The sequence below is a fragment of the Drosophila kikkawai genome, chromosome X (assembly GCF_030179895.1).
Source record: "Drosophila kikkawai strain 14028-0561.14 chromosome X, DkikHiC1v2, whole genome shotgun sequence".
NCBI classification, from domain to species: Eukaryota; Metazoa; Arthropoda; class Insecta; order Diptera; family Drosophilidae; genus Drosophila; species Drosophila kikkawai.
In genome coordinates this window covers 16,865,345-16,888,438 of record NC_091733.1, presented here as the reverse complement: position 1 = coordinate 16,888,438, position 23,094 = coordinate 16,865,345, and the positions used below count along the sequence as shown (strand labels likewise).

The window sequence follows — 23,094 nt, the reverse complement described above, 5'->3', positions numbered from 1 at the left end:
GCCTAATCCCCGGCACGGTCTCACTGATTTCACGTTTTTAAAAAGTCGCACACGTGCATTTCAAAACCGCCTTTCTGCCCTTTATTTACTTTGGAAATTCGGGATATTTAGACAGAGGGCCAAGAACGCACTAGCTCCAGGATGGTGAAGAAGAAAATAGACAACCGGATCCGGGTGATGATCGAGAACGGCGTGAAGCTGGGCCACCGCACCATGTTCATTGTGATTGGCGACAAGGCGCGCGACCAAGTGCCGATCCTGTACGACATCCTGACCAAGTCCACGGTAAAGGCCCGGCCCACAGTGCTGTGGTGCTACAAGAACAAGGACGAGGCCATATCCAAGTGGGTTTTTTTTGCCTGATTTAAAGTCAAGTTAAGTGATTTTAATTGATGTTTTTTTCCCCGTTTTTATAGCCACGGCAAGAAGCGTGCCAAAAAAATAGCCGTGGGCAAGGTGGACGTTAACGAGGCGGATCTGTTCGATTCATTCCGTGTGGCCACCACCATCCATGGCAGATACTACTCGGAAACGCATGCCATACTGGGACGAACATACGGCGTCTGTGTGCTGCAAGACTTTGAGGCACTCACGCCCAACCTCTTGGCCCGCACCGTGGAAACGGTGGAGGGTGGCGGCCTGATCATCCTGCTGCTTAAGACCATGCAGTCCCTGAAGCAGCTCTACACGATGAGCATGGATGTGCACAAGCGTTACCGCACAGAGGCTCACCAAACGGTCACCTGTCGGTTCAATGAGCGCCTGATTTTGTCCCTGGCGGATTGCCAGCGCTGTCTGGTGGTCAACGATGACCTCACCGTGCTGCCTTTGAGCTCCAAGACCATTAATGTGGTGCCTGTGAATGTAAGATTCGGAATTTTAAGAGAAATTCAAGGAATTTACTGACTTTACCTTACTTTATTTTTTACAGCCCGATGGTGCTGGCCGCTCGCCCAACGAGTCCAGCTTGAGGGAGCTCAAGGAGAGCCTGCTGAACGTCCAGCCAGCTGGGGCCTTGGTTAATCTCTGCAAGACCTACGATCAGGCCAATGCCGTGGCCCAGTTCATTGAGGCCTTGGTGGATAAGCAACTGAAGCCGCCCATGTCCTTGACGGCTGCTCGTGGTCGTGGCAAATCGGCTGCCCTGGGCCTGTCCATAGCCGCCGCTGTGGCCTTTGGCTATGTGAATGTCTATGTGACATCACCGCATCCGGAGAACTTGATCACCCTCTTTGAGTTTGTCCTCAAGGGCTTCGATGCGCTGGAGTATCAGGAGCATGCAGACTACACAATTATACGCTCCACGAATGCCGAGTACAAGAAGGCCATTATAAGGATCAATATAACGAGGAGCAGCCGCCAGACTATACAGTATATAGCGCCCAGCGATACCCATCTCCTGAATGCAGCCGATCTGCTGCTAATCGACGAGGCGGCTGCCATTCCCCTGCCGCTGGTCAAGAAGATGATTGGTCCGTATTTGGTATTCATGGCGAGCACTATCAATGGCTACGAAGGCACGGGCAGATCCCTCAGCCTGAAGCTCATCTCCCAGCTGCAAAAGGATAATAATGCCCGGCCACCGCTCAAGCTGGAGGAATCGATACGTTATCAGGAGAACGACGACATCGAGAAGTGGCTGATCAATTTGCTCTGCCTGGATGCCAGCACGGTGCCGGGTATTAGCTCGGGTTGCCCCACGCCCGATGCCTGTGAGCTGTACTATGTGGACAGGGACGCATTGTTTTCGTATCACAAGGCAGCCGAGGCCTTCCTGCATCGCCTCGTCTCCATCTATGTGTCGTCGCACTACAAAAACACCCCAAATGACCTGCAGATGATGAGCGATGCCCCGGCACATCATTTGTTCTGCCTGCTGGGACCTGTTCAGCGAATGGATGCCTTACCCGAGATCCTAGTGGTTATCCAAGTGGCCCTGGAGGGTCAGATTTCGGCCCAAAGCATCAGTGAATCCCTGGGCAGGGGCAAGAAGGCAGCTGGAGATTTGATACCCTGGAATATAGCAGAGCAGTATGGAGATCGGGATTTCCCAAAGCTCGGTGGCGTAAGGATTGTGCGAGTGGCAACGCATCCCAACTACCAGAGAATGGGCTACGGCAAGCGGGCCATTCAGCTGCTCAAGGATTACTATGGTCATAAGTTTACCAATATCGATGATGTGAGTGCCAAAAAGGATGACACTGCCGGTGGCATTGAGGAGGTGGAGGAGGAGCAGCTTAGCCTGCTCAAGGAGCAGATCCGACCCAGGAGTCGCATTCCCACGCTACTGCAGCGCCTGCATGAACGCACTCCTGAAGCTGTGGACTATATTGGCACCTCCTATGGCCTCACCTCCGAGCTGTTGAAATTCTGGAAAGGCGCCGGCTTTGTGCCCGTGTATCTTAGCCAAAAATCCAATGAACTGACCGCCGAGCACAGCTGCATCATGCTGCACACCATCAGCGAGGGCTCGTGGCTGCCCCTCTATTACCGGGACTTCAAGCGGCGAGTGCTCAAGCTCATGGGCAAGACGTTCCGGGAGTTTGAGACGAAACTCTGCCTGGCCCTGCTCAAGAACAAGGTCGGGGAACAGTCCAGCCAGCTCCAGATTGTGGAGCGCCTGGACAAGCCCATGCTGGATGTCTATTTCCTGCCGCACGATCTGCAGCGCCTGGAGAGCTATGCCCGCCAGCAGTCCGAATTCCGGCTGATTCTCGACCTGCTCACGGACATTGCTCAGCTGTATTTCCAGGGAAGGATCGAGGGACTGCAGCTGGATCTGGTGCAGCAGGGCATCCTTTTGGCTGTGGGCGTTCAGGGTAAATCGGTGGATACCCTTGGCCAGGAGCTCAATATGCCGGGCAATCAGCTTTTGGCCAAGTTCTTTGATGCCATGAAGCGATGCAATAAGTGCTTTAGATCCATCCTAGAGGAGCACATCGAGGGCGGCATGCTAAACGAGGCCGATCTGTCCACGGGCGAGGAACTGCAGCCGCTGAGCTTGTCCCTCGACAAGGAACTGGATCAAACGGCCCAGAAGCTGAGCAAGCAGCAGCGCAAAGAGCTGAAGCGACTGAAGGCCGAGCAGCTGGACGAGTTCCAGATCAAGGGCAGCGAGGAGGACTGGTCCAAGGCCCTGCAGACCAATGGATCGGCATCGGCGGGCGGTGGCAGCGGGCTGCTCTCCGTCAAGAGGTAAATGTAATTATCAACATGAACCCAGGGTTTCCCAGCGTTAATACTCTCTATCTCTCTCTTTCGTTTTAGTGGCGTCAAGCGCTTGGATGGATTCATAGACCTGCCAGATGACCGGGAACTGACTGCTCCCTTGGCCAAAAAGAAAAAGAAAAACAATCCCAAGCTAAAACGCAATCAGGGCAAGTCCCTGATCTAGATACATTTTTTCTTTTTAGGGGGGAAAAAGAATGTAGTTTTTAATGCTATATAGAAAAGTACATACATTTCGTTATAAGCTCCGTTTAAAAATATAAAAAGAACACTTAAACCAAACTATATCTTGATGGTGGCTGTGCCCACCTTGGCGGCGGCGGCGGCCACCTTGCGGCGCTCTTTCAGATCCTGATAGCTGACACCCGGCTCCTTGTGCGAATTTCGCACATACTTCTTGACCTTGGCCTTCTTTCGGCTAACCGCCTTCGTTGTGGGCAGCATATTGTTGCGCTGCAGCAGATGGAAGCGATCCTTCAGCAGGCTGCTCTCGGTCTTGACGTTGCGCAGATTACCGGCTATATCCTCGGGCAGATTGACATCCACATCGGGCTCCTCGAACTTGTGACGCCCCAGACGCTTCGGCTCGAACTTGGCCTTCTCGGCGCGCTGCTTGCGGCGCTTCTTTAGATCATTAAGGTCCTCCTCCTCGTCGTCCAGCTCGTGGCGAATCGATTTGATGCTTTACGCAAAGGGATTTCCATTGGATCATTGAAATATAAACCCTAATAATGCTACTTACCGTATCAGATCAGCCGTCTGTTGCTTGAGCTTCCTCTTCAGTTCCGTCTGGCGCTGCAGCTCTTTCTGCTTGAGCTCATTGCGGCGTGCCTGCTTGCTCTTCTTCTTGTTCTCCACGGGAGCATTGATCGTGTGATAGGGCTTATCATCGTCATCCTTTTCCGCATTCTCCTGCTCCTCCTCATCCTCGATGCCCTGGCTCATTTCTTGCAAATGACGCTTGTCCCGCTCCTCGGGCGTCACCTTGGCAAACATGCTGGTGGTCACACGCTTCAAATGCTGCTCCTTCTTGATAATGCCCTCCTCACGCTCCACCACCTGCTCGATGAGCGCCTGATGATCCTCGGGCGAGGGATTGTAGCTCATGCCCGGATGTGGAAGCTCGAATTTTCTATAAAATTGTGAGAATAATAATAATATTTTCATGCCACAAATGTCACTTCTTTTCATACTTGGCCCTGGTGGTCTTGTGATGCAGACTGGCATGCGTCTTTACCACCTTCTTGCCAATATTTCCGGCTGTGTGAAGGGCCAAATCCCGACTGATCCAACCCTTTTTGTCCTTTAAGCCCGGTATCGCATCCCGGAAGTCCACCTCCTGCCATATGTCCTTGTCGGCCACAACTTTCTTGCTCTTCTTAGCCTCCAAACGCTGCTCCAGCTTGGTGTAGTACACCGCCCGATCGCTGTTGGCCTGTCGATGACGCGGTTTGGTGGGATTGCACACCTCCAGCTCGATGTTGCGACCGTTTTTCTTCTGCTTCACATGATTGCTGTGTGAATTTCGGAATATATGAGATTATTTTTGCCTGGGAAAGACTCTCAAAGCCCGAACCTACCGCTTTACTATGGGATCCTGCACCTTGGATGTGTTCTCCAATGCCTGATGGCTCCGCATCGGCTTCTGGGCGTTCAGCTTCCTCTTCTGCTTCACACTCAGCACCGTGGTCTTGGCTTTCTGCGGCGTGGCATCCTGCACAAAGAGATCTTCATCCTTTTTGTCCGCAAATGTTCTGTAATTGTATGAGGACTTGTCGTTAGAATCCTGTTTTCTGACATTGTTTTGGTTGCAAACAACTCACCCAATACGCTCCTCCTGGCGCTGGTCTTCGAGGAACTGCTCTACATCCTGGATGTCTGTCTTGCGCCACGCGGACTTGTTCTTTTTCGAGATGCGCTTACGCTTTGTCCCTGGCTCCACGGCAGTCATTTCTCCGGATTATTATTTGAAATGCGGGAGAAACAACAAGTTCCCCACGTGCAATCTTCTGCCGTCGCTTATCAACACTGATTTTCTGGTGTTTTTCAGCACCAATTCAGCTCGAGGGCCAACAGTCTGGCAGCATTCCCCCTGACACAGCAAAGTTTCCCACCTGTTTTACCGTTTCTGGTATTTTCTGGTATTTTGAGATTTGGGAACACTGATTTAACAATTGTTGCGCATAAAATATATGAATAATATAATATTAAATATAATTTAAAAAGGGGAGCTGAGCATAATGAAGCAAACAAGCATTTCCGACGATCTGGCGGTTAAAAGGGCAAGCATCACCGGCAGCCCGTAAATCAAAACACCTCACGCACCGCGACAACAACAACAAAAAAAGCTGCCGGTAAGTTAGGGGGGCAGCGACGCCGGCAGAGGCCGTGGCAGAGCTAAACTGACGTGTACCAAACAAAAAGCGGTAAACAAACGTTTCACCGTTTTGTTGCTATTTTGTGGTTTGTTCTTTATTGCCACAGTGAGCACTCATTTTATTACCCCCTAGAGTTTTGATTACTAAAAATTAAGCCTTGCATTACAACAAAAGGAAAAAAACACCTGTATAGAAATAACCCACTCACTAAAAAAAGCTCAAATAACAGTGTTGACTTTAGCGAGTATTTACTGTATTTCTGTTCTATTTTTTTTTGCAGTTTTCGCTACTCGTTTTCTGTTGTCGCTGATTACGCCGCGTTATCTATTTGGTCTCTGCCGGAATAAATAGTTTAATTTGTTACAAATAGCCAATCGAGACGACAGACGCACTGCAACCGCCAAGATGAGCGCTACTTTCCCCAGTTTCGCGGACATCTCCGCCAAATTCTCCGAGTCAACGCTGGACGAGATCATACGGAATGTGGGCGGTACACATCACACCTCGTACAAGTTCGGGCCGAGTGGCAAGAAGGGCGATGCCTATTTGAGCCGTGTCTTTCGCATAACTATTTATGGCGTCAAAGAGGACAACGGGGAGGAGAAGCCTTTGGAGGTCAGTGTGATTGTGAAGGCCATGCCGGACAATCTCCACCGCCGTCGACTGTTCCGATCGGTGATATTCTTTCGCAATGAGATCCATTTCTACACCAAGGTCATACCGGCCATTGAAGCCTTCCAGAAGTCACGCAAGCCCCAGGCCAAGCATCCCTTTGTGGAGTATCCCAGATGTGTGGCTTCGCTCTGTGATGGAGTCAATGATTTTATTGCCCTGGAGGATGTGGGTCCAAGGGGCTACAGGGCTCCAGTTCGGTGAGTTTTACTAATCGGTAGAAGTTATATGATAAGCATTATACTAGTAAGTTATGTTAGATATAGCCAAAGATGTGCTAAAAAACTGACGTGGCTCTTTTGGGCAAGCTGTATAAATATGTATCTAAGTCATTTGTTTAATCTTTTCATAAAAAAATGTATAGTATTATTTATTTAGTTGGTTTACTCGGTCTAATCATTGGCTTTCTGATAAAGTAATCAATGATAATAGCAAAACTTGGCAGCTTGTAATCTTAGATAAAGGTTTAAAATTGTAAAGTTTTAATTGATTTATTATATATTTTTTATTATATATTTTAAGGAAACAACACATTTTCTATATATTTTTAATCATTTTTAACTGGAAAATTAGCTAGGAAAAGAGTATCTGATTTAGATTCTTATCAAACAAATAGTTTGAAATCAATAATACACTTGTCATTATCAGTCACAGATTAGGATTTTAGAAAAATATATGGTTTTTACCTATTTAGATTTTACACAAAAGAAAATATAACTTTTCTGGCTGATAAGACACTTGCCAAATTGTCATTTAAATGATGATTAAATAAATAATAGAAAAACAATTAATAAAATATAGTAATAAATATAAATATAAATATAAACAAAAAAGAAATATTAATTAACAAATCCTCTTGTTTTACAGCCAGGACTACATTTCTCTGGAGGATGCCCTGCTGACCATGAAAACCCTGGGCCGTTTCCATGGTGTGGCCCTTGCCTTCAATGCCCTCGATCACGAGAACTTTGAAAAGGCAGCCGCTGCCTTGGAGGAGACCTATTATGGCGAACACACCCGGGAGTGGTACACTGGATTCCTGCTGCTGGCCGAGAATGTGGCCAAGGATGCCATAACGCAAATCTATCCGAATAGCAAGTACGAGACCATTGGCGGCAATTTCCTGCAGCCGCCACTCTTCGATGATCTGATCAATCTGGTGTCCACACGCTCCAAGCTGAGTGTCTTTGGGCACGGCGATTGCTGGACCCCCAACTTCCTGACCAAATACGACGAGCAGGGCAAGTCAAAGGAGATCATTATCATTGATTTCCAGCTGGCCAGGTGCTCGTCTCTGGCCCTGGACCTGAGCTTCTTTGTCTACTCGTGCACCAGCCAGGAGCTGAGGGAGCAGCACTATGATACCCTGCTGCGTGCCTATTTGGAGAGTGCCCAGGAGCTTATACGGGATCTGGGTGGCGATGCCGAGGCCATTATTTCATGGGAAACACTGCAGGAGGAGCTGAAGAGTTTCGGACGCTTTGGCTGCGGCATGGGCATTGAATCCCTGCCCATGACCATGATGGAGGACGAGGAGGTGGCCGATTTGGATGGCATTCAGGAGAATGCCATTCTCACGGACATTTGGAATATTACGCCGTTCAAGGAGACCGCCAAGCAACAGCGTCTGGCTGATATCTTCAAGCATGCCATCGATCAGGGCTACATAAAGTAGGGGAGTCCAAGGAACTCCTGCCTGTGAGCACCTTTTTAACGATCAAATCGAATTCTTCTAGTATTGCTGAATTTATCCACGTAACCGCTACGATGCATGTACAAAATAAATAGCTTCAACATTGTTCAAATAACTTTTACTGATTGTTTTTAATAGCAAATTAGAGTTTAGAAGGAACAAATCACTCTAGAAAAGAAATATTTCATTTAATTTCTTCCAAAAAAGAGAACACAATCTTTATAAGGTAGATAACTGATGAATAAAATATGTATATATATAAGGGCATGTATGTACACAGTGCTGGTTGCTGGAGCTAAAGCTTGATCTGCAGCAGGATCCAGGGAACCCAGAATTCCTGTGCTGCCTGCCAGTGGTCACCATTTCAAAGGCACATGCCTTCATGGAGGACACACCAGTGCGGTGTCACCGCATCGGCATGAATGCCGCGGGCCAAAAGTCGCTCGCGGTACCGATAGAATCTCCTTTGGGCCAAAAATGCCGATGATTTTGGATCGGACCACAAACGTTCAGCGGCTGCTCCGGCCCTTGGCCAAATGCGAGATTCTGTAAGAGATGGGCATCATCATTAGTTGTAGATTTTGATCTATTGACCTTAGGCATACACACGTACCCAATGAATTTTGGTCCACATACTCGCTCCACATGCACACCTCGCCACCAAGGACCTGGTCCTTATTCCGGGTCACTGGCAGGCCACTGGAGTAGACAGTCCGCCAGTTGTAATAGGAGGTGCTGCCCCAGAAACCATGATCCAGATACCAGGCATTCTTTGTGGATACTATAAGGCGATAGCCGCGCGTCAATAGCTCCCGGTTGAGGGCATCCGATGAATCCACCCAGGTTTGAATTATAAACCGCTCCTTGGGCAAATAGGCCTCAATGTATTTGGGATTGGTGAGGTGGCTCGACCAGATGATCACCGGCTTGGGCTCCTTAATGTCCGGAAACATGCGCTCGTTAATCTCGTCCCAGGCATTGAGATTCTTCTGATGGAACTGTGACCACAGGCGCAGGAAGCTCTGTTCACTGAGATCGTAGCCCCGCTCCCGCATGCCGTTCCGAATCTCATCGGTGTTATTCCAGCAGGGCAGGAACACCTCATCGCCGCCCATATGCAGGGTTTCCTCCGGTGCTCCCAGCTCAGCAACATCTTCGAAAATCTCCTTCATCACGGCGTACATGTGATCGTTGAGGGGATTCAGTTGTCCGCATGGCGGTTGGACGCAGAATCGTCGCCAGGGTGATTGATTCAGGCACACAGACATGTTGCCCAGACCGGCAGCCGGTCCCCATTGCCATCCATTGCCGGCATGCGATGGCCCATCGATCTCAATGAGAATACGAATACCACGGAGGCGGGCATACTTGACCAGATTGAGTGCATCCTGGCGGGAGTATGTTTGTGACGTGGAGTACGCTCCATAGCGTTGCATTTCCGGCACTCTGGTGATTTCCAGCGGGAAACTATGCGTATCCACCACATGCCAGTGGAGCACATTCATCTTACTGGCCGCCATCGCATCCAACGTACTCCTTAGGAATTTCAGAGGCACAAAGTTTCGAGCCGTGTCCAAGAGAACGCCGCGGTGCGGATAGACTGGACGATCGGTAATATTGGCCGCTGATACCATCAACAGGCCATTGGACACGCTGCCAGCGACCAGATTCGTCAGAGTCTCGAAGGCATGACGTGCTCCGTACACCGTTCCCGCTTGGATGTCCACAAATGTGGCCGTTTCTGTGGTGCGCACCACCAACGCATAGCTCTCATCGGTGGCCCAGTCCAGGATCAAGGTTTCGTTGGCCACCGTGGCCCGAACCAGAATCTGCTTACTGCTCTCCAGCGTACAGTTTCGGGTGCATTCCTTTAGCAGATTTGAGACGAAAAGCCGATTGGTTTCCCTCAAAAATTGGGTAGCCGCCTCGCCGGGAGCCACCACATGGAATCGCACCTTCCACGGATCAAAGCGCACTCGATCGTTGGATATGGTGCACTCCTTACCCGTGGGCATGGGCCAGATGGCTCCATACTTACCGCAGGACAGTCGACAGTCCCGTTGGCTCTCAAAACGTGCGGGATCGTAGTGCACGCCCGGCAGCAGTTCCGACTCCGAGGTACAGATATCCGTGAGACTGCACAGCCACTTTCTGGAGAGGTGAGGAAGGGACACGGTTTGTTGAGATTTAATTATTAATTATTAAATGTAATTATTTTTATATAAAAATATGTTTTATGTTGAATATTATTTTATTATTAAATACTTTGCCTACCTCTCAAATATAAAAAAATAGAAAATATTTTTATTTATTATATTTGTATTTGTATTTTTTCGAGAACAATGGATTGTCAATGAAAGTAATTTAATCGCTTTTGGAACTAAGGCACTGCTTATTTTTTTATATTAAAAAAATTGCACATACAAGCGATAAGACCTTATCTACATATTTCTCTAGAAAGTGCCAGAAAAAGAACTTATGGCATTACTAATAACAAAAAATAGGGAATAACAAATGTTTAAGGTTTAAACACTTTTTTAATTGCTTAATTATTTTTTTGCATGTTTTATAATATAGAATTAAGTAACCCATTAGTTACGAAAGGTATTGGTGTATTCATAATTTAATCCAATATTTTGATATAACGAAATATTTATTATTCCATTTTATATTTCATTATTTTTATCTAAAATTTACAATTCTTAATCAATACAATATTGTATATAAGTATTTACATACGTATATTTTTAAACAAAGACTTTAATAACTGAATGTGAACACAACACAATATGTTGTATTCTTTTTGTATTCTTTTGTATTTAAAAAATTATAGCTTTGTATTATTTTAAATCATTTTTAAAATCTTTGATTTAAAATAATTTCCTTGGTTTTAACATTGTTTTAAAAATCACAAATAAATATAATGAAGATCACAAAACAAAAATATAATAAATCAAAATTGATTCACGTTTGTTTTCTGTTAAGTTTTAGCACATTTAATATTTAAGCATCAGTTTTTTTTTTTAATTTTAAATATTGTTTTTAGTTTAAATATTAATCGATTTAGATTTAACAATGTTTATTTTTTGTATTAACTTGATTAGAAGACAAAAAAACGGATCTATTTAAATATTTTCTCTTGTTTTTCACTGCCTCTTTCGCACTTTCCGCCTACGCTTTTACTTTGCACACAAATTGAGTTTAGTTGGGATGCAATTTCGCATGCTAATTGCATATATAGTTTCGCGAAAGCTACTTTTCTTGACTTTTATCTGTAGATTTTCCTTCGCCTGGCACTTTTCACTTTTAGTTGGACGAGCGGAGACACAAACCTGCTGGCGCTGTTGACGTCGGCTTCATCCGCCCGCGTCAGCGCAGCCCCAACTGCGAAGCAGAGGCAGAGGGAGGCGAAAACGGAGCAATGATAACGGTTGTAGCCGCTGAACCGCATCTTCCTTTCTAAGCGCTCCGCAGCTGCGCCGCTCGCTTTTATTTAGTCATGCAGCGCTCTCGGAAAGCGGAGCAAAACAAAACCGAACCGAACCCAATCGAAAAGGAAACTGACAAATAAAACAAACGAAACTGGGCGAAAATTTCACTTGCAGTTGTGGGCTGTGGGGCGCAACAACAAACGGCGAACCAACGCCGAAGCCGAATTAAAAGCGAAGCTGAGCTTAACGGCAGAATTAAAAAGCGGGGAAGAGAGAGAGAGAGAGCGGATAGCGGTATCGGAGAGCGGGTGGATAACACACAGCGAGAGGCAAATATAGAGAGAGTATGTGTGATAGTTGCACAGGAAAAAACCGGATCCTTTTCAACCGGATATCAGCAGATCTATGCATTAAGAAAGATACAATTTCCGAAATGTATCTAATAGATACATATTTATATTTGGGTGAAGATTAAATATATTAAGTATAAAAGTTTCAACGTTTATTTATATATATATTTTTTTTGGTATATTCGTATTTGTTATTTATAATGTTTAAGTACAAGTATATGAGTAGGTCAAGCTCATTGTAGCTAATATTCATTTCTCCCAGTGCAGGGTAAGAATCAGAATTCCCCCTCGCTCTCTTAGACCCACCGCGCACCCCCTGCTATGTGTGGCCCACATACGGAAATCGTGGGGTGAGTGATAAAATTGAAAAAATATATACAACATGTACAGTAAAAGAACCGCAACGACAATAAAACCATAGGCAACAAAAAACTGCCAGTGAAGTCGAATAAAAAAAAAAAAACGAAATTGAAATGCTCTTTAATTAAAATTATAGATCCGCTCACAAGAAACTGTCATTGACAATTAACGGAAATTTAAATTAATTTGGAAGTCTATAAACTTATTTATTTCCAAGAAATATTTTTCGTATATCTATAGATAAATGTTGGATTTAAAATGGGTAATTTAAACTAAAATGGAGTTATATACACTTGCCAAAAGGTATTATAATTTCGATGAAAGGTTTTGCTGAAATCTAAAATATTTGAAATATTTAAAGTAAATATTTTTGACTTAATTAAATCAATTGAATAGATACGTTGATATGACTTACAGTTTAATTTAAATATTATTTTTTAAATTTTATTAAACAAATCTAATTTTTAAATACTTCAAGAGTATATATATTTATTTGACATTTATATACTTATAAAATTTATCAAAAGACTTTATAAATATTACTTTCCTAAACCTAATTGTCTTATCTCTAGTGATAAACATTGGTTGCCAAAATGACATTATTGCTCAGTTTGGCATATCACAAACACATGCCTAATATCTTGGGTGATTAGCAGAAAAACAAAAAGAAAAACTCGTTGAATAAAGCGTGGCAAAACTAAAATTATTTGATAAGATAAGGCATATTTATTTAATAAACTCTGAATATATATAGGCGGGAACCGAAAAATATAAGTTAGTGGCATGATTGTAAAAAAAACACACCCGCGAACAATACTAGATAATATTTGTATTCAACTTTGTTTCAGATTAAAATTTATTTTGCAATAAAAATTCATTCATTTGTTATCGTTGACTCGTAAGTACATTACGAGACAAGATGGGCTGCACAACGAACTCTTGTAAAGAATTTTAATTGAAAATGTATTAATTAATTAAATAAACAATTTTTAATAATTGTTGTTAGATATAAATACTAGGTAAGAGCGTAGTTCTTAGCGTTAATTTTTCGTTAGAGTTTTACATTCTTTTAATATCCTTTTTTAACAATAATTCTTTTGCTTAGTTTTGTCAACGAATATTCCTTGTTTTTTACCTTTTCTTAAACTTGTTTTTCTGTGATTTAATAATATAATTGTTTACATACCAAAAATGTCCTCTTTTCAAGCTAACTGAAATGATATTGTCTTCCTTAATAACTGCGAAACGCACTGTATTTGCACCCTCATTATTATTTTGATAAAATGCTGGAGCAAGTTGAAAAATATTAAAAAAGAAAATAATATTTGTGTGTGTGTGAGTGACTGGGCATTGTTGATTATTATTTTATTGTATTCGGCATTCACACATCTAGTTCTTATTGCTGCCCAGGCCTCGCCCTACCTCTCTGACTCTGCCTCTCCGTTGTTTTCTCTTTTTTTTTTTATTAATAATATGTATTATTATGTGGTCGCTGGCTTGGATTCCAATTCCATTTCCATTCCCACTACCATTTTATTTCCATGGGCGCCTTTTGTGCGCCTTCCAAATGAATTTTGAATTATGCGATAGCGCCGCCTTCGTCCATTGTGTGTGTGTGTTGTTCTTGTTTTATTTTCTTTTTTTTTATTATTATTATTTGTTGTTTTTGCACCCATTGTTGTTGCCTGTGAGCATGTGTGTGGGCTGGGTGTCTGGGTGTGTGTGTGTGTTTAGAATGTAAAATTATAATAATTAAAAAGGAACGTGCAATGATTTTATGGGAAGATTGAGATGAATGTACCTGTAGCGATAGTTTTAAATTAAAATATATAATTCTTAAAAACTCTCCATGAATTAAATCTTAATATTTTTAATATAAAATATATTAAATAATAATTTTAACTAGAAAACTCTTCTAGGTTATGCTTCCATAGGAATACATTTTAAACCTTAACTCAACTCAACTTAATACTTAATTCCCCTCAAATATTTGTCTAAAACTCACATCTTTAGGGGGCCTTACACATGTGAGCAGGGCAAATGAGTTTTGCCCAACTCTCGGACAACAGGTCCTGAACGGGAATTTGCAGTATGGGAAAGGAAGGAACAGAAAGGACCAGAGCCAGGATCTGGAACGGGCAGAAGATATGGGAATGGCAAGGCAGTGGTAGTAGTAGCATCATGATGAGTAGCAGCTGCAGCTGCTCATCCTTTCTGACTAGGCGCCTCCTGTCGCTCCAGGACAATGCAGATGCACAGATGCAAGGCCTGATACACTGAAACCAAAACTGAGGCAAATTGAAACACAAATTTATTAGGAAATGAATTTTTTTTTTAAATAATAAGGAAAATTCGAATACTAAATATTCTATATACATAGTATGCATTTGTTATTATATTTTAGTATATATTTGTTGTATTATATTTCTTAATTAATTATTTTTTTAATTGTGGAAAAAAAGGGTTGCGGGAAAGGGGGGTCGAGCCCAGCGCGTCGCCACTGATTATGATGTTGATTACATTGTGGCTGCATCTCATGCCGCCTTCTCCATTGGTCACGCCCATTTCGCCCAAGCCCTTTTTCTACACTGAACAAAAAAAGGGGATAGAATGTAGAATAATTCAAAATAAAAATTTTTAATAATTATTTAAATTAAATGTTGGGTATTTTATTGAGTTATTTATAAAACAAATAGTGTAAATAATATTTTAAAATTAAAAACAAAATGTAACATACTGGCTCTTGCTGCTAGAATTCTCAACTTTCGATTTAGGAGGCTAAGGTTGATCTGCAAATGGATGGAACATTAGGATCCAGTGTACTTTTAACACAAAAGTCTAGTTGTAATTTATTTTTTATGATCCACAAACATACTCTTTTTTTTTCTATGCATGATTTAGAACCGGTTGCAGATCCTGGGTCCCTCAGACATGGGTCCTTCATTCAGATTCCATCAGTCACCGCTGACTGCCCTTCCAGCCCCCGCCCCCGCCCCCGCTGCAATGCGGCTGCTTAGAACAATGCAAGATTAAAAAACTGTAACAAATTACAAGCAAAACGGCAAATAAATTACACAAAAAACGGAGAGATGCAAATAAAAAAAAAAAAATGAAATCAGCAGAGAGGAGAGAGATTGTAACAAAAACCAAGCGCAAAAAGTTGCAGCTACCAATAGGGGGAGAAATGTGAGGAGAAACGTGGCTGAGGTCAGCGGACCTGGGACTTGTCATGGGATTCTCTTGGTGTAAAGGGGAGGGGGGGAGGGTGGATCTGTAAGTGAAGGAGGAGCTGCATATGTGGAAATGCAAAGTTAAAGGAAAAGTTAATTTGTGCTTTGTGCTTCGAAAAAAGGGGCTGAAGAAGAGCATCTTTTATTTAATTTTTATGTTAACTAGAGGTTTTTATTAAGTTAAAAAAAAATAACTAATTTAAATAAAAAATTTTATGATGTATATGTATGTATGAATAATAAATATTTTAAGCTTATTGTATAAAACTAGAAAGGAAGGAAACTTCGATTTGCAATTGGAAATTGTTCATTTCTAAGCCAAAATTGCATTAATTTTGATTTTTGTCTTGGTTTCCATTAGATTAACAAACCCGCATATAGAGTTTAAAATTAAAAAAAAAAAATAAATAAATAAACAAATGTTAAATTTTACAATTTTTAAATATTTTTTTTCTCAATTATTATTTAAATGGTATTTTATTGGCGATTTTGAATGTAGTTGATTTTTTGAAATCACTAGTTTTTTTTTTTTTTTTTTGCATCTTATGACTTTCAGAAACCTTAAATATTTGCATTTCTTCTATGGATATTTATAAAAAATTTTATATGACAAATAATTTATATTCAAATTAAGCTTTTCCATGTGCTGAAAAAGTTTTCAATTTTATTTTTGGCAATTTTAATAATATAAAATTTAAAAATATATATATTAGTATCTATTTTTTAATGTGAACACGACTCAGATAAAGCTGATTAAGAGTATATATGGTATATAGAGTCAGAAATGACTTCCAACTGAAATTATAATACCCTAAAATGCTTTAAATACCATAAGCTTTCCCTTTATAGGGTATACAAAAGTCGTTTTCATGCGGGGTGGCCATTTCCTTGAATATGCCTTTCTTTCGTTCCTTTTTTTATTTGCTTTTTTATTGTTTGCGATGGGCACAGGTGGCTGACTACTAAACGTTTGGCCCTGGAACTGGGCAATGCGAGTGGTGAGGTGAATAGAGGAACCATCGTCGAAGTGATCGGAAGTGGATGAGGTTTATTCCGATGTTGTTGTTGCTGTTGTTGTCTTCGTCGGGGGGAAGGGAGAGGCCGCCGTCGAACAATGCAAATTGCATGAATGAATGCCATTTTGCATTTCATTTCAATGCCCACCCACCACCCCCTGGGCCAGCGAATGGCATTGGTGAACCTGAACCCGGGACCACTGCACTGCATTCTGTTTTTCTTTTGATTAAATCAAATGCATAAAATGTTTTCAATTCAATCAGAAAAAAAGAAAACCCAACGGCAGCAAAAGCAAGAACAAATGATTAGAGACAAGCCTTCGGATAGTGGGACACTTTAAATACCCTTTCTTTTATAAGAATTACTAGAAATTGGTACCTTGGGGTTAGGAGTATTGTGAATATTAATTAACTCTAAATATTTGTTGTTAATAAGAAGTATTTTATATTTTTAGTTAATAAAAAAACCTCTTTCTACCCATTTGAATAGAAAGTGTTTGAATTTTAATTTAATAAACAATTTTACTACCATTTTAAAATATTATTAATTGTGAAATTGTTTGAATTTAATTACTAGCTTTTACATTTAATATTTTATATTTATTTAAATATTCATTAATCTTTTTTTAATATAAAATTTGCAATATAATGTATATTTTTTATTTTATTTATTTCCAAAAATATTTTATATAATTACGTTTTCCTAAGGTCTTGTTTTCATTGCAAATTCTAATCATTAATGCCACCTGTCGATATCTTGGGCAATAAGAAAACAACAGGCAAAATTTCGCTATTAGGTTTACCAGGTCTAAGTTCCTGATTTCATTAGAATTTAATTAATTTGAATTTGATTACGGACAGCCAGGTTTCCCTGAATAAGGTCACTTAATTTAGCATAAAATGTGTTTCATTTCCAAAGAAAGGTGGAAATAAAGTCTCTGGGCAAATCCCTTATAACCTAAATTTAAATAATAATAATTTAAAAGTCAAAAAGACTCTGAAAATCAATAATATCTTTAATAAAAGGGCAAAATGTATATGCAAAAAAATAAAGAAAAAAGGAGAGTGAGTGCAGAAATGAGAAGAGAATCGAATGCACAGTCGTCCATTCTTTTTCTTGTTGGTTTTGGATTTTTTTTTTTAATTTGTGCAAAGTTTTCTGCCTGTTTTTTTCACACACATGTGGTCTTTTTTTATGTTGCCAGCACGAGTGTGTGTGTGAATCTAGCTTTTTAATTAATTGCACTAACATTGCCCACAGCAACCAAAAGCCACCTCATACCACACTCCTACTCGCCCCTCTTTCACCCCTTTTTGTTAAGCTGTTTTTGTCGTTCTTTTTTTTTCAATTTTTTGTTTTGTTTTTTGATTTGATAATCCCAACAATTGTTGTTCAAGTTCAAGGCCCTCCGAATGCTCTTTGATTCGTGAATTAACTTTGCCCGCTTGTTTTGTTTTATTTGTAGCTTTTTTTGATTTCGTTTTGATTTATTTTTGATGGCTATATACTAGTCGTATGTGATGACCATTTAATGGGTTAAATATCTAATTGGGTTTAAGATTAAACACTAATTTCTTTAGCTTATTGGTAATTTTAGTTTGTATTTTGAAATTATAATATATATCAAATATAATTTATTTTCAATGCCTTGAAACAAATATGAAACAGCATACTCTCTACATTGTAGTTGTAGTTGGAAATCTATTCAACTCAATTTATAGTACAAGTCTATAGTTTTATTACATTTTAAAATTATTTTCTAATTGATATATCTTGGTCAAGTCAAACAAAACTTGTTTAGGTAAATTTTGAATTCAAATTTTATGTGTCCTTTTGTATACGTTTTTTTTCTAGAATTTCCTTGATGCTGCTGCGCGCTGTGATGTCACCCCTAAATGCCTCCCAAAAACCCCCAACTATTGCCGTGTCTTTGTCTCTGTCTCTCATTGGAAGGCGCCAACATAATCAGGATAACAAATGAGATCCTTGTCGACAGTTGTTTGCTGCTTTTGTGTCAGTGGCATCGTCATCATCATCATCATCATCATCATCATCATCATCATCACAATGGTGGTGCTCCTGTCAACGTCTCTTTCTGCTTTTCTGCCTGACGCTCTACATTGTTATTGTTATTATTTTTGCTGCCTTTATGCAATGTTTTGATTAATTTTTGCCGCAGCCATCTTGGGTCTCCCCCTCCTTGTTCACCACCCCTGAACCCGCACCACTAACCCAAAAGACCCCTCCCATCCCCCGCGCGTGCATTTGCTTGACTGCATTTTCCTAGCTGCCTCTGACTCTGGCTCTTGTCTGCACTCAGCAAAAAAAAAAACTAAGTATTTAAGGGAGAACAATTTTAAATATTCAAAAGCGAACGAAAGAGTTTTCTTGATTGAACTATAAGATTTCCCATTTTCCCCCCCAGAAAATCCTATCCAAGTAACCTGGAATGAAATGTGCTTTTTGAAAAAAGCCTTCTTCTAGTAGGCCTTGGCTGAAATTTCTGTGCTTAGGTTAATACAAACAAGGCTTAGATCATTCCCACATTGTATCGCCAAGTATAAACATCAGCTCTCTCTCTCTCCAGTGAATAATTTTACTACATTTTCTACTCGAACAAGTTAAACCCCGTTTTTGAATTTACAAAAAAAAACCATGGATCCTAAAGTCTCGTTTTCTGACCTCTCCGATGGAAGCGGAAGGCGTGGTTAGTCCAAATTTTGTATCTCCGATCTAGTCAAAATTTTAATCTGCGTTTTTTACTTGTATAACCCTGCAGGTGACCGGGCTCTGAAAACTTGTGGCCGCTCGGTGGGCAAGTTGCATGAGGAGATCACGCGACTAAGAAAGGAAAACTTTCATCTGAAACTGGTCAACTATGAATTAGAGGAGACTAAGCGTCGCTGCCAAGGAACTGTTATGCTGCCTTCCGACGATTCTTTCAAGATCAAAGAACTCGAGGATGAGCTGCGAGAAACACTACGAACGCTTAAAGTGCTGCGCAAAGAAAGCTCCAATCTCAAAAAGAAAATGTCTCAGCTGCACGATTACGAGTCGGACAATAAAAGATTAACCGAAGCCCTCTTGGAGAAGAATGTGTTGCTAAAGGACGCAGCCATGATAATATCAAAACTTGAGGACCATAATTACAAAACTGATAGCTTTGTGGATGGAGTCAAAAAGCTGACAAGGGACTATGATGTAAGTTTAGGGTACAAAGGTCATTATAATGACAGATATATTTTAAATATATTTGATCTGCCAAGCGATTAAAATTCTATCTATCTATTCACATATCTATATCTATCCTATCTATCCTATCTATCCTATCTATCCTATCTATTCTATCTATCCTATCTATCCTATCTATCCTATCTATCCTATCTATCCTATCTATCCTATCTATCCTATCTATCCTATCTATCCTATCTATCCTATCTATCATATCTATCATATCTATCCTATCTATCCTATCTATCCTATCTATCCTATCTATCCTATCTATCTTATCTATCTTATCTATCTTATCTATCCTATCTATCATATCTATCATATCTATCATATCTATCATATCTATCATATCTATTCTATCTATTCTATCTATTCTATCTATTCTATCTATTCTATCTATTCTATCTATTCTATCTATTCTATCTATTCTATCTATTCTATCTATTCTATCTATTCTATCTATTCTATCTATTCTATCTATTCTATCTATTCTATCTATTCTATCTATTCTATCTATTCTATCTATTCTATCTATTCTATCTATTCTATCTATTCTATCTATTCTATCTATTCTATCTATTCTATCTATTCTATCTATTCTATCTATTCTATCTATTCTATCTATTCTATCTATTCTATCTATTCTATCTATTCTATCTATTCTATCTATTCTATCTATTCTATCTATTCTATCTATTCTATCTATTCTATCTATTCTATCTATTCTATCTATTCTATCTATTCTATCTATTCTATCTATTCTATCTATTCTATCTATTCTATCTATTCTATCTATTCTATCTATTCTATCTATTCTATCTATTCTATCTATTCTATCTATTCTATCTATTCTATCTATTCTATCTATCAATTCTATCTATCGTAACTATCAATTCTATCCTAACTATCAATTCTAACCTAACTATCAATTCTATCCTAACTATCAATTCTATCCTAACTATCAATTATATCCTATCTATCGATTCTATCGATCTATCTATCTACAATAAGGTGCTTATCGATAACTTTATAGCAAATAAGTCATACTAAGGCGCTTAAAATAATTAGATTTTTACACTAGTTAAAATTTTTCAAAAAAAATCAAAAACTAAAAAAATCCAAATTTCTTACTGTGCATTTGCTGGGGCAAGAAGGAAAATACGACAGAAAGGAGGGGGGGCGGAAGGCCTGCTTCCGACTGGTGCTGATGATGGGCGTGGAGTAGGCGTGGCTGTTTTGTTTAGTAGTTTTATGGTCTCAACTCGCGGTAAACAATGAAAAATCCTGTCGCTGTTCATTGTCTCGAGTCGAAAAACTTGCGAGACGAGAACAAAAATACGGAAAATGTGGTAAAAAGGGTGAGGAAGTAAATAAAAAACGAGAGACACGAGATACAACAACAAAAACAAGACTCGAAATATATGGGAACTTCACTTTACAAATATTTAATAAATCAAAATGGCGGCTTGGAAAAGTAAATTAAGTTTAAATAATTTTAATTTTAATATATAACTATTTTATAATTTGTATAAGTATCTAAACAAATGATTTAATTAAATTAAAATATTCCCATTCATCCGCTAAGGCAAAATATATTTTCCGCCCCCCTTTTTATTTTGGCCAATAAATTTTCGGCTCATCGCAACTCAATCAAAATCGAAATCAGAAATCTGAATCAAAATTGTAAACAAAATGCATTTGCATTATTGCACTTTTCGAATGCAGGCTGCCGAGAGAGGCAAAGTGGCGCGGCAATGCAAATGCAATCAATATAATTGATGCAACATCCGATTCTGCGGCTTCCAGTTTCCGCTTCCCCTTCCCCTTCGCCTCGACCTATTTCCATTGAGACAACCAGCAAAAAATGAAAAGGATCTATAAATATATATATATATATATATATTTGTATATGTGGATGCATTTATAATATTTTAATAATTTACAAAATTGATTTTGATCAAAATGAATGCGAATAATTGCTTGGCCTTTGACAAAGAAATCATTTTATTTACCTCAAAAGCTGAAATATTATTCAAAATAAGTTATTATACTTGAATATCTTATGCTTAGTTAGTTTATTAATATTTTATCCTAGAAAATTTGCCATAAAATGAATATAAAATATAATTAGACAGATTAGAAAGTTATATTATTATAACAATATTTTATATAAAAAATAAAGTTATACAACAATGTTTAACATTTTCCATTTAACATATTTTACACCCTTGCCCAAGTTGTACTTTTCCGTTAAGAAAATAAAAATGTCAGCACAGCAACGCCCCTCAAACCAACTTAGCCCGATGCAATTTTCTTTTGTCATATGTCATATCTCACTTTGCACCACCCCCTTCATGCCAGCTTTTCCCCCATTTTCCACATTCTCCTGCTGCATTTGGCATGTGGCAAATTAGCGCTCAATGTTAACATTTGCCCACATTGTTGCGTTGTGTTAATGCATTTTAATTTTCCTTTGCATTATGATTGACAGGAGGAGCGAAAGCGATGGTAAATAAAAAAGGAGAGCGAGTGGCACACACACACACACACACAAGGCGCTACAGTTGCGACAGGATCAGAAGGATACAAGGCGGAGCGAACATACAATTTCACAAGACGGAAAGTTCACACTCCCCAGGAGTTGTTCTACCAAAAGTAAATATCATAAAAAAAAACAACTGCAGAAATTCTCAAAAAAAAAAATTAAATTCCATAGAATTAAGTTATGATTATAATAATGTTGCTGCAAAAAAAAAAAGAAGAAATTTAAAAAGTACAAAAAAATTAATTTCATGGAGAAAAGTAGCCACAACAAAGTTATATTTCATTTTAAATCAGAAAAATCCGAAAAAAATATATAAAATTGATATTCTATAAAAATCGTATATAATATATATATATATAGATATATCAAATTTCTTTAAAAAAATTTAAAATGTAAAAATTAATAAAAACAAGTGAATTGTCCATCTTGTTACATTTAAAACTCATCAAAATTGTGAACAATAGTTTTATTAGCATTTATACAACAAATTGTCAAACACACAAAAAAAAAATATATATAAAATATATTATAAAATCGTAAACATTACACTTTGGGGTATGCTTTTCTTTTTTCAAATAATAGTTTGTATTTTAAAATATTTTTTTATTATCTCTTAATACACTAATAAATCCTGTAGCCCATCTTAAGATCGCATTGGCCTGATGATGTTTTCCTACTGCTGCTGCTGCTGCTGTTTTTTTTTTAATTACTTTTTTTTCCAACTCATTTTCTTTTGTGAAATGCAACGGGGCTCTGACTGATGCCAAGTCCTTGCTGGTTGAGTTGAGTTCCAGGATGCAGTGGTTTGTCGTCCTCGCCGTCATCGCTGCTGCTGCTGCTGCTGTTGATGTTGATGTTGATGTTGCTGTTGTTTTTGCTTCGCTGCATTTTCAGCATAAATTCAGTTTCATCATCCTGTTCTCCTCCAAAGAACACTGAAATAAAAGAGCACTTAAAAT

At 39.7% G+C, this 23,094-nt stretch overlaps 5 protein-coding genes across 7 annotated transcripts; 3 read left to right on the top strand and 2 right to left on the bottom strand.

The window, feature by feature from the left end:
- Positions 1 to 19: 19 nt before the first annotated feature.
- Positions 20 to 3,409, top strand: l(1)G0020 (RNA cytidine acetyltransferase l(1)G0020). Of its 2 annotated transcripts, none has more exons than XM_017162695.3 (4): positions 20 to 344; positions 417 to 864; positions 932 to 3,201; positions 3,268 to 3,390. In XM_017162695.3, exons 1-3 carry the CDS (start codon positions 142 to 144, stop codon positions 3,197 to 3,199), a joined length of 2,919 nt encoding a protein of 972 aa, XP_017018184.1. In that variant the 5' UTR covers positions 20 to 141; the 3' UTR covers positions 3,200 to 3,201; positions 3,268 to 3,390. The 2 variants fall into 2 exon arrangements, with proteins under 2 accessions (XP_017018184.1, XP_017018183.1); XM_017162694.3 differs by having other exon boundaries at positions 21 to 344; positions 932 to 3,195; positions 3,268 to 3,409.
- Positions 3,410 to 3,510: 101 nt separating this feature from the next.
- Positions 3,511 to 5,262, bottom strand: LOC108071804 (ribosome biogenesis protein NOP53). The gene is made up of 5 exons (XM_017162696.3): positions 5,052 to 5,262; positions 4,809 to 4,982; positions 4,422 to 4,742; positions 3,971 to 4,360; positions 3,511 to 3,910 (listed from the first exon to the last, which is right to left on the bottom strand). Exons 1-5 carry the CDS (start codon positions 5,177 to 5,179, stop codon positions 3,511 to 3,513), a joined length of 1,413 nt encoding a protein of 470 aa, XP_017018185.1. The 5' UTR covers positions 5,180 to 5,262.
- A 170-nt stretch (positions 5,263 to 5,432) lies between these two features.
- Positions 5,433 to 8,086, top strand: LOC108071819 (uncharacterized). Its single transcript, XM_017162726.3, has 3 exons — positions 5,433 to 5,582; positions 5,887 to 6,478; positions 7,146 to 8,086. The coding sequence occupies exons 2-3, from the start codon at positions 6,012 to 6,014 to the stop codon at positions 7,951 to 7,953; spliced, it is 1,275 nt and encodes a 424-aa protein (XP_017018215.1). The 5' UTR covers positions 5,433 to 5,582; positions 5,887 to 6,011; the 3' UTR covers positions 7,954 to 8,086.
- Hexo2 (Hexosaminidase 2) lies at positions 8,084 to 11,527 on the bottom strand. The gene is made up of 3 exons (XM_017162724.3): positions 11,304 to 11,527; positions 8,585 to 10,122; positions 8,084 to 8,517 (listed from the first exon to the last, which is right to left on the bottom strand). The coding sequence occupies exons 1-3, from the start codon at positions 11,420 to 11,422 to the stop codon at positions 8,336 to 8,338; spliced, it is 1,839 nt and encodes a 612-aa protein (XP_017018213.1). The 5' UTR covers positions 11,423 to 11,527; the 3' UTR covers positions 8,084 to 8,335.
- Positions 11,528 to 18,880: 7,353 nt separating this feature from the next.
- Positions 18,881 to 22,678, top strand: LOC108071727 (uncharacterized). 2 transcript variants are annotated; one of them, XR_005990813.2, is made up of 4 exons: positions 18,881 to 19,066; positions 19,139 to 19,560; positions 22,082 to 22,245; positions 22,307 to 22,678. XR_005990813.2 is itself a non-coding variant. In XM_017162552.3 (3 exons), exons 1-3 carry the CDS (start codon positions 19,015 to 19,017, stop codon positions 22,100 to 22,102), a joined length of 495 nt encoding a protein of 164 aa, XP_017018041.1. In that variant the 5' UTR covers positions 18,881 to 19,014; the 3' UTR covers positions 22,103 to 22,678. The 2 variants fall into 2 exon arrangements, 1 of the variants encoding a protein (XP_017018041.1); XM_017162552.3 differs by having other exon boundaries at positions 22,082 to 22,678.
- Positions 22,679 to 23,094: the final 416 nt, after the last annotated feature.

Coding starts and splice junctions, on each gene's coding strand:
- LOC108071804 (XM_017162696.3), bottom strand. CDS start 5,179: ATGACTGCCGTGGAGCCAGGGACAAAGCGTAAGCGCATCTCGAAAAAG. Junction 4,983..5,051: donor CGCCAGGAGGAGCGTATTGG/GTGAGTTGTTTG, acceptor ATACAATTACAG/AACATTTGCGGACAAAAAGG. Junction 4,361..4,421: donor CACAAGACCACCAGGGCCAA/GTATGAAAAGAA, acceptor ACAATTTTATAG/AAAATTCGAGCTTCCACATC.
- LOC108071819 (XM_017162726.3), top strand. CDS start 6,012: ATGAGCGCTACTTTCCCCAGTTTCGCGGACATCTCCGCCAAATTCTCC. Junction 6,479..7,145: donor GGCTACAGGGCTCCAGTTCG/GTGAGTTTTACT, acceptor CTTGTTTTACAG/CCAGGACTACATTTCTCTGG.
- Hexo2 (XM_017162724.3), bottom strand. CDS start 11,422: ATGCGGTTCAGCGGCTACAACCGTTATCATTGCTCCGTTTTCGCCTCC. Junction 10,123..11,303: donor GACGTCAACAGCGCCAGCAG/GTTTGTGTCTCC, acceptor TCACCTCTCCAG/AAAGTGGCTGTGCAGTCTCA. Junction 8,518..8,584: donor TGTGGACCAAAATTCATTGG/GTACGTGTGTAT, acceptor CATCTCTTACAG/AATCTCGCATTTGGCCAAGG.
- LOC108071727 (XM_017162552.3), top strand. CDS start 19,015: ATGGATCCTAAAGTCTCGTTTTCTGACCTCTCCGATGGAAGCGGAAGG. Junction 19,067..19,138: donor CGATGGAAGCGGAAGGCGTG/GTTAGTCCAAAT, acceptor ATAACCCTGCAG/GTGACCGGGCTCTGAAAACT. Junction 19,561..22,081: donor AGCTGACAAGGGACTATGAT/GTAAGTTTAGGG, acceptor TATGATTGACAG/GAGGAGCGAAAGCGATGGTA.